This window comes from Megalops cyprinoides, chromosome 3 (assembly GCF_013368585.1).
Source record: "Megalops cyprinoides isolate fMegCyp1 chromosome 3, fMegCyp1.pri, whole genome shotgun sequence".
Taxonomy (NCBI): Eukaryota; Metazoa; Chordata; class Actinopteri; order Elopiformes; family Megalopidae; genus Megalops; species Megalops cyprinoides.
The window spans coordinates 47,218,109-47,227,968 of record NC_050585.1 but is presented as its reverse complement, the minus strand read 5'-3'; the positions used below and the strand labels follow the sequence as shown (position 1 = coordinate 47,227,968).

Below are 9,860 nucleotides of genomic sequence, written 5' to 3'. Positions count from 1 at the left end.
TTAAAAAAAAAAACCATATTGACTTTAAAATGGAAACTGTGCTTGTAAACAGGAGGTTGCAGGTTCAGGTCCCAGGTGTGGCACTGCTGCTGTGCCCTTCAGCAAGGTACTTAACCTGAATTGCTCCAGTGACTATCCAGCTTAAATATAAAAATCCAATTTCCGCTGTGAATTCTGTAATGAACACTGGCCTTGGTGCCTTTACCCATCTTTTCACTCCTATGTCCGATTATGAACAGGGTCCCTAAAGACTTTGATTCATTTCAACCCAGTTTTATTTATATAGCGCTTTTTACAACATGAGTTGTCACAAAGCAGCTTTACATTGGCATTACATTCCAGGCCTGATACCCCCTCAGAGCAAGCCAAAAGGCGACAGTGGCAAGGAAAACTCCCTGACTAATAGGAAGAAACCTTGAGCAGAACCCAGGTCAGAGGGGGAGCCCATCTGCTTCTGGCTGGCACTGGGTAGACAAATTGAGTAGGAAAGAATTTCTCTTAAGAATGGTGAAACAAAGACCTGCTGTGCGCTACATGTCTGTTAGCGTCGCATGTTTTCTCGGTCTGCATTGTTGGCTAACCTTCAGCTCTCGGACACCTTTTATGGAGTAAGACATCAACAGAGTATGTAGCGCGGTATACTCGGAGGAGCAGTAATCTCAGTAGTAAACGCAGGTGAAATTGAAAGAAAAATTACCCTCATATCAATGAGGTGCCCTCGGGTATTGACAAGTCCATCTCACCCAGCAGGTAAAAGGCATCTGTTATGAAAGCTATGTGGATGAGGAACCTGATGCTGGGGAGGTAATGGATTTCTGATAATGATGTCGAGCAAGAGACGAATGAACAGCCGGCGTGCTGTTGATTCACTGTAAGGGTAGTTTATTACAGCCGGTGTTGCACTGATAGCTCCATGAACCCAGAGGGCACAGATCAAACTTACGGGTATGGCGTCAGATTTATGTCACAAGTCACGAGCACCGGGCTTCACCTACCACAAAAAATAGGCTTTTCCAGCTGATTGCCAGGACTCCTGGATGGCAAAGATAGTCGCCAGGTTCCCTGTGGAATGGGATACAAGCTCACAACCCAGTTTGGAATTTAACATAACCACTTCTCCATGCATGTCTGTCACTTATCGCCGGTTACTTCCCAAATCCATTTTCATCGTTCCGTACTGTCATTTGTTGCTATGTTCTTTGTCAGCGACGTCTGCTATTTATAGGGCTCCATTACTGGTTCTGTTGAAGCAGCTATGGGTTTCCTTTACATTATGTCCTTTAAAGCCAGCTCAGATAATCAAAGAGATATGAAATCACCCACAGACAGAGGTGGGGGGAGGGGTGGGGGGGTCTCATTTTCAACCGGTCAATATAGTAGATAAAGATCCAGGCGTAGACTTTCAACCCCTTAATTCAGAAAATGATTAAAAACTGATGAATTCTTACCCAGCCCGCAAAATATACGACCCCCGACAGCGTGCTGGCGCGAGTGGGGGTGGGGAGGGGGAGTGTAATTAAAGTGTGAAATACAACATGGGAGCCCGCATCCAGGAAATGAAATTCCCGTGAGGAGCAGCCGACAAGTGAAATAATCATTTAGCTGAATTATAATATTCAGAGATTTTGGGGGGGTGGGGTGGGGGGGGAGGCGTGCTGAGCAGCGTGGGACGAAACGGGCCCCCCGAGGAGGCCCTGCCCCGGGACTGCGCTCTCTCGCGTCACCAGCCGAAACCTGACCGTCTCCTCCTCGCTCCCCCCGCAGACGGATACACGACAGATGACATCGTCTTCTTCTGGCAAGGGGGCGACAACGCTGTGACGGGCGTGGACAAGCTGGAGCTGCCGCAGTTCTCCATCGTGGAGCTGCGTCTGGTGTCCAGGGAGGTCAGATTCACGACAGGTAAGGCTAACAGCCCAAAAAGTAGGAACGAAACATTTCCGCCTTCCTTCCGGGTCTCCACAGGGGCGTTACTCAGGAATCTGTGACCACGGACGTTATCTTGAAAAGATCAAACAAACCCTCTGTTTTTTTTTTATTTGTTTCATGGTCTAACTTCAATCAAACTGATTGGAATGATGAAATCGAAGGCAACGGGACAACTGTAAACAACTGGGCAAATTGTGTATTGAAAAGTTGACGTGATTGGCAAGTCGTGGGTGGAAGATGAAAAATACAGTGCAGAAGAGCGCATTTAGAGAATCTCGAGCCCTTTGCCTTTTCTGCGTCTCTGAGGCATTTACAGCCAAACCTGTTCCTGAGAAGTTTTCTTGACCTCAGTTGTTGCTTACTTCTGGAAATGAAATGGAACCCGAGTCACATGATCGTAGCACGACGAGTTTACCATGTGATCTGAGGAATGGGCCCAGCCAACATAAAATGCTAATTATTGAACTTAATAACAGTTGCATTTATTGCTTGGGGAGTGTGGGGGGGGGGGGGGGGTCGGGGGATGGATGGGGGAAAGCGGGCTATAGCATATAATCATTCGTTACAAGCCACAGCCTTCTTAATTGACAGTTGTTATTATAGGTAATGAGACTCCCAAATGAGACTGGCTGTTCAAGTGTTAAACAGGCACACAGAGCCAATGTCATTAAATCTACTGCGACCGGGCCGCGTTCACAACAAGCTACTTAACAATTCAGAGAAAGAGGCTGACAAAAGATTTAATGTCATCCCTGTGTGATGTTCTGCTGGAATTAATTTAGAAAATGTTGCCATCATTTAAAGTGCTCTTGCACTTTCCGTGGTGTTGTCCTTTTTTTTCCCCTAAAGATTCATGAGGGCAGAGATGCAGCAGTGCCTAGTAAAATATGTGTGCACAGGTATTGATTCATTAGCAGGTTTACAGGAAGAAAGAGGCGATAAGATCATTTCTCTCCGTTGCTACTCAAAGCTGATTGCCATTTAAATTAATACTCACACGGGTTTTTCAGTCTTTGCTTCACATCTGGCAAAATAGCAGCCTGAAAAAAAAAAAGAATCAGATTAAGTTTTTTTGCTTCAAATTTTATTTCCACTAGCACGTAATGGTTTTTATTTATAAATCTGAAAAAAAAATGCATGCTTAAAAATATTCACATTCGGTATATGATTTGTTAAAGTGTTGAATTTCGCACAATTTACCTTTAAACCCAGCAGTCTCTGTGATAGTGTGCTTACCCGACATTCAGGGAAAAAGAGGTCAGAAGAGAATAATTGCTCAGTTACAAAAAGTAAAAAATACAAAGAATGAACACACAGAACATTTCTGAAATCATATCAACAGCTGAAGATGTCGGCAGCATGTATAAACATGCTGTTTTAATTATGTAGTCCAATCATTAAAATCATTGATGGATAAAATATTGGCCATTACTATCACCATTTGTTTTGGATGGCTGCTATGAACTGCATAATGTAATGTGTACATTATTCTAAAACCCTTGTGTTCTAAACCAACATATAACATTTTGAAACATTCTCACAAGCAAATACATCTACTATCATTTATTTAATCTAGAAATGTATTATCATTTAGGTTGTTTGTGAATCATTTGAATCTTGGCTTAACCGAACACAAATTAGTGTATGTACATTCCAGAATACGTATTGTTTCTAAAATGCATTTTTCTTAACCTCATTTCAGATTTATTTTCCATTAATCGATTTTTATCACAATGATACATTGCTGTTGCAGTTCATTATAATATGAATTAATCTGAGTGATAATTTTTCCCAGTGCGTTCGATTAGCTGACATAAAGCGTTATATTTTATTTTTATTATTAAAGCATTTTTTTTACTCATGACAATGGCACTGACCTCAGACACATTCCTTTTTCCTGTGACTGATACTTGATCACAGGAGAGCTGTGCTGACACCCATTGTTTCCCCTTTTTAATTGTCCTTCTAGTGCTCTCAGAAAAAAAGAAAGGGCTAAACTGAGAAAAGTGCTGCAGCTTTGTGGGACAATTCTCATCGGGATACTGGATCTGCCTGATGCCATAGCTCTGTGTGTGTGGAGAGGGGGAGCGAAATTCTGCTACGTCTGCAACTTTCTGCCATGTTTAATTGGAATCGAAACTATCCCCCTGAGAGGAATCTATTGCTTTGGGGAAATTAAGCTCTCTGTCTGAACAAACAGAGAAATGACTACCTCGTGCATTTGACAAAGTGCAGATTTCAAAAATGAGCGTTTGCTTTCTAACGTGTGGTCTTTCTCTACCTCCCCTTTTTTCTCTCCTTTTTTTTTTTTCCAGGTGCCTATCCAAGGCTCTCGCTGAGTTTCAGGATCAAGAGAAACATCGGCTACTTCATCCTGCAGACGTACATGCCCTCCATTCTGATCACCATCCTGTCCTGGGTCTCCTTCTGGATAAACTACGATGCGTCTGCCGCTCGGGTAGCCCTGGGTAAGTGACTGCCTTCACCATATATGTGAGGACGGGTTCATACGTGTGCGAGCAAACTTCTTCACTATAGGCCAAGCCGTAGCTTTAAGTATCCATTCAGGGAGGCATCAGTAAATAGATTCACTTAAAGTTACTTATTTTCATGAGAAAGATTTTAAATTATAAAGAATGAATCTAGAATGCAATTACCATTTGCCCTTCCCCTTCCACGTCACAGTATTTTTACTTGATAAACAGTTTGGCCAATTGAACAGTCAGATAAATCATTAAGAAAAGGGGGGGTGCAAAAGGAAACTTGTTTTTTTAACTCCCATTTAAGGAAAAATGTTGATTGAATAAAGGGGGAGTTTTCATCGTCAAAACTCTCTTGGACATGCAGATTTATATCCTGACATCTTTACCCTGTGAATTCTTGTTGCTTGCATATGCCAACGGTGCAGTTTGAGAACCAGAGTGCAACGTTTAATATGTTTTGGTTTTACAAGATCAAAAAAAGACATGAACCACATTTTGTTTACATCATGTACTGTTTTTCACAACTTTGAAGCGAGGTCAATTGCACAGCGTGCAGGAACGGCCCCTTGTGGAGGGGGGGGGGGGGATTCTTACCAGCTCAGTGTGTTTTCGGTCGGCTGTTTCACAGGTGTTACAACGGTGCTCACCATGACAACCATCAACACCCACCTTCGGGAGACCCTCCCAAAGATTCCCTATGTGAAAGCCATCGATGTCTACCTCATGGGCTGCTTTGTGTTTGTGTTCCTGGCCCTGCTGGAGTACGCCTTTGTGAACTATGTGTTCTTTGGCCGCGGGCCCCAGCAACAGAAGAAAATCAACGAAAGGCTGAACAAAGCCAACAACGAGCGCCCACGATATGAGGAGAAACGTCTAAGGGAACAGGTCTGCATCTTCTCTCCGGCTTTTGCTGTTGTTGCTGTTCCTGTTGTTGTTGGAGTGCCATACATGTGTATTCTGTGTCAGTTAAAACCCAGGTCCAGATCTGTATGTGAGTGATGGCAGAAACATGCATACAAACTTTAATAAAAAAATCCTTGTTCACACATGGCATGTGACATTTAGTCTAAGCTTGTGATTCTCAACCCTGCCCCCTTAGGGCCTGCTGTGTAAGCTGATTTTTGTGCCAGCTTGCCTCTTAATCAGTCCAGTCAAATACCAATCAATGTTACTCACCTCTCTAACTGGCACCAATTAACAAAAATGAGTTGGAGAAAAAAAAAAAAAACTACCACTACCTTTATTGTTATAACAAACACAGTTTTGACAACATATTTCTTTCACAAAGGCAATGACTGTCAAAAGACGTCAAATGTAGATTTAGGCCCCCCAGGGAAAGGGCTGAGAAACACACCGCTCTGTGGAACATAATGTATCAGTTCTGACACCTAAGACGCATCTGAAAACCATCATCCATCGCTTCTCCTCAAACTATGACACTTTGATTTAATTGAGCCTAATCTCTCCTCATTTAAATATTTTTTCATCTTGTTCCGAATTTGTATAAATATTACATTACCATTACCTTCTTATGCGGCTTTTTCGCTGACTGATGCTTCTTCGCCTTTGTGTCTGAAATATGACATGCCATGCTTAAGCAACTTTTACTGGTAACTTCACGTTTATGCATACTGTATATTTGGAAAATGTGCATTGCTGTCACTGTTGTATGGACGTTTTAATGTTCTCTTCACTTTTCTTTTCGACATTGCAAGGACTCCATTTCAGCGCCGTATCAAACCAACACCCTCAGGTCATATACACAACGAAGAAATCTGTATCTCGAGGAGCAAAGAAAAGTTGGGGTACTATTGCATTTAGAAATCATATTAGCTGAGAGACAGCTGATTAGGAATAGATATAGAATGACCAGTGGTCGAATAGATAAGCGTTTGATTAAGTGTGTGTAAGCATTTACAGTGCACTTCACGTGACTGAAGAGACTGTAACGTCCTGTTTTTGAAAGATAAGTAAAATAGACTTTGAGAAAATATGCCTTTGGACCCTGAAGAAATTCATAACTAAGTATTTTCTTAACATTACATCAAAAGTGCTGCATCTCCTCTCACTTTCATCATGACATTTGCATTGACTGTGTAGAAGAAAGGCATTAAGAGAATGGAATGTTGTTTTGAATTGGCTGGGTAATGTTGAAGGCGGGCACGCCCGTGACGGCTTTGCGTATCTTCGTCTCGCTCTAGGTGGACGCCTATGGAAACATCCTCCTCACGACGCTGGAGATGAACAACGAGGTAATGCCCTCCGATGTCGGCAGCAGCGTCAGCGACTCCAGGAATTCTGTCATGTCGTTCGACAGCTCCGGGGTGCAGTTCAGAAAGCCCATGGCCTCCCGAGACGGGTTCGGCCACCACTCGCTTGACCGCAGTGCCATGCGCAATCGTGCCAACTGCCGGCTACGAAGGCGATCGTCGAAGCTGAAGCTCAAAATCCCAAACCTTGCAGATGTCAGTACCATTGACAAATGGTCCAGGGTCATATTCCCCATTACTTTTGGATTCTTCAACCTAATCTACTGGTTATACTACGTGAATTGATGTGCATCTCCCTAGGAAACATGGGCCATATTTTGAGAGCACATTAAATTGGCTTTGATACAATTGGAAAATATGTATATACATATAGAAATAAATACATATGTATATGCATATTTATATATATATATATATATATATATTATATTTATATATACAGTACACATGCGTGTGTAAATCTAAAAGACTTTTCAGATGTAAAAAGTGTTAAAAGAATGACTTGAATGTTTAAGAATAATTGCGAGAGAAACATTTCAAGCCTATGAATTTCTTTTCCTTCTGAAACAAACAAACAAACATTGAATCCTTCAATGGGGTCGGACATAAGACTGCATGATATTTTTTGCTAAAAGAAAGAGATCGGGAGAAAAAAAAAGATTTCAAAAGTGACTCATTGGCTTTTTATCGGTACATACTGTAATCAGCGCCCCTACTGCGGTCCACGAAATCAGAGGGAGGCTTGTTGTTCGGGCGTCGGCTGAGCGAATCCCTGTCACCTGCTTCTTCTCTTCCCATGGATGTGCATACAGAATTCTCTGTTTCTACTCTGTACAGCAACTTCCTTTGGAATATGTGTTGTTCCTTGCTTTTTGAGTGACATCGTTTCTTTATCGGACATCACCTCTGGCCGTGGTCAGCGTTCGGTGACCATCTCGAGGGACATTAACTGCTTCGTCCCTCCCAGAGTCGGCTCAAAATCTTGATTTTTCTTATCATAATGTTTTTTGGGGGCAATTTCTTGGGGTATTTTTTTTTATTATGATTATGATGATTATTATTTTGTCTTGAAGATAATGTGTTTTGGGAGAGTGTCACTTTCACATGCTCTGGAGCTAGCGCATTATTAGATGATGAGGCACAGTTACGCATTACTCATTTTAATTATTTAAAAGAAAAAAAAACAACATATAATGTACATTCTATCATTCAGTATCTCCATTGACATGGTCAGCTCGTAATTGTATTCTTTTTTTTGAACTGGTTCTAGTGCTCCACTGTAGATATTCACTAAATTCATATTCCGCTTTGTGTTCTGTAAAGATAGAGAGAAAATTCACAGTGAGCTATTTGTTCTTCAGAGCTTGGATTTGAAGTTATTTCATCAACCATAAAAAGATGTACAAAAAAAGTTGTGTATTAAAAATGGGGATTTCACATTGTTTTTTTCTGTTTTAAATATAAACTGACATATCAACCAATAGTGTGAATTGCAACTGTATGCTCTATTCCTTCACAGTAGAGGTACACCCTGAGAATGGTACTGACATTTTGTTTCGCCTGAAATGTGCCTGTGCAAAAATTTCTTTGGGGGTGTCACCAGCTGGTCCTTCATTTAAGAGGACCATTTGAACATCCCCCTCACCCCCTCTCCCCCCACCCACCACCACCACCACCAGAAACCTATTTCATTTTTAAGCACTGCTGTCCACCCACATTTCTGATGTTTGTTCATTCAGGATCAGATCCCAGGACAAAACTCTATCAGCATAATCAGGAAACAGTTGCGCTTTATGGAGTGGAAGGCAATGTGTGACAAAAAAGCCATGAACTGATGTGACAACCAAAATGGCCTATAATTCACATTTCTAGCTCGTTTTCGTTTGTTCGTTCCTTCGGCTTGAGCTGTCTGCAGTTACTTTGTCGCCATGCACAGATAAGACGTTGTGTAGGCTGGGCATCTCTGTGCCGCCGCAGGAGTCGTACCCACTCACGCCTGCCCTTGCGCACGGCCTTTTATCTTTGCATCCATTGGTTATCAAACGTCGGTTGGCAGGTATCAGTCTCCCCACTTCCCAGTGTGCTGTTAGGTTCACCAAATGCTGCCCCACCCCAGTACAGAACAACAACAACAAAATAAAAGTGCATAATCAAGCCGTTTACAGAAATCATTCGCAGGTGCTCCCCGATTTCAAAATTGTGTTGGATTCCAAGGAGTAAATTAACACAACTTACCTGCTTATGGAATACTCTTTTACAGCAATGCCAAAGAGGCCTCCCTTCTTGCACTCTGAGCTCCGATGCTCTCGCCCCTCCGAGTCCAGCCGGAATGGCGCGGCAAAGCTAACAGCTAAGACCAGATAGGGTCCGCGGCGTTAGAGCAGTGACCAGCAAACAGAGAGACAAAGAGTTCCTGCAGAAGCACTCAGAGGAAAAGAGGGAGGCGAGAGAGCTGACCCGCTGTACTACTCGGCAGAGCCCCCCCCCCCAAGCTTTCGCAGAACGTCTCCCAAAAACCCGCCTCAGAGTCAGCAGCAGCTGAACTGAGAACAGGGCCTCAGAGGAGGGCGCAAATGAAACAGCATGTCTTCAGGGCTCAGACGTGTGAAAGAAGAGCAGAAATTTAGGAGATAACTTGCTCCCTGTTTTTGGGGGATGTTTCTTTTTTGGTTAACCTCATTTGAAAATCTAATGAAACAAGGGAAATTGTTAGAAATGCACTGACCATTGCATAGGTTTGGTCACTCGAATGAATTGGTTTGCGGGGTGAGGGTGTCCATTGCATCTCAGTGGCTAATTAAGCGCATTATGAAACCCAACCTTCTTCAAATAGGATGTTTTAGTGATGATCGCCTTCCCTTCCATAGAGGACAGGTAGACAGTGTATCCACTGCACAATATCATAACGTTGACGATGTGGAAAGTGGTCATTGCCGAACTCTACAGGAGCCGTTAGCATTGAATACTGGGTAGTGCCTCCGCAAAGACCTTGTTAATATCAGCCATAAAATCAGAGCCCTAGTGTTTCAGATTTGTGCCTCCTTCCCCTCGCGAAAGAAACGCAACCACAATCAGATTTTGCACTAATTCAGATCAATGTGGTTGCTGATTTTGCATTTTACAAACTAGACGTGGTAAAATGACTTATTTTTAATAAAAGATGTGCTCTCTCAGCATC

At 42.6% G+C, this 9,860-nt stretch overlaps 1 protein-coding gene across 2 annotated transcripts in view; it reads left to right on the top strand.

Annotated features, from left to right (window-relative positions):
- Positions 1–6,988, top strand: part of gabrb4 (gamma-aminobutyric acid type A receptor subunit beta4) — a 51,474-nt gene extending 44,486 nt beyond the window's left edge. Inside the window, exons 6-10 of one of the 2 annotated variants that reach the window (XM_036524504.1) lie at positions 1,765–1,902; positions 4,245–4,397; positions 5,041–5,297; positions 6,128–6,217; positions 6,614–6,988. In XM_036524504.1, coding sequence (XP_036380397.1) covers positions 1,765–1,902; positions 4,245–4,397; positions 5,041–5,297; positions 6,128–6,217; positions 6,614–6,967 — 992 coding nt within the window. In that variant the 3' untranslated portion in view covers positions 6,968–6,988. The remainder of the gene's footprint in view (positions 1–1,764; positions 1,903–4,244; positions 4,398–5,040; positions 5,298–6,127; positions 6,218–6,613) is intronic. The other variant, XM_036524505.1, reaches the window with a different exon arrangement.
- Positions 6,989–9,860: the final 2,872 nt, after the last annotated feature.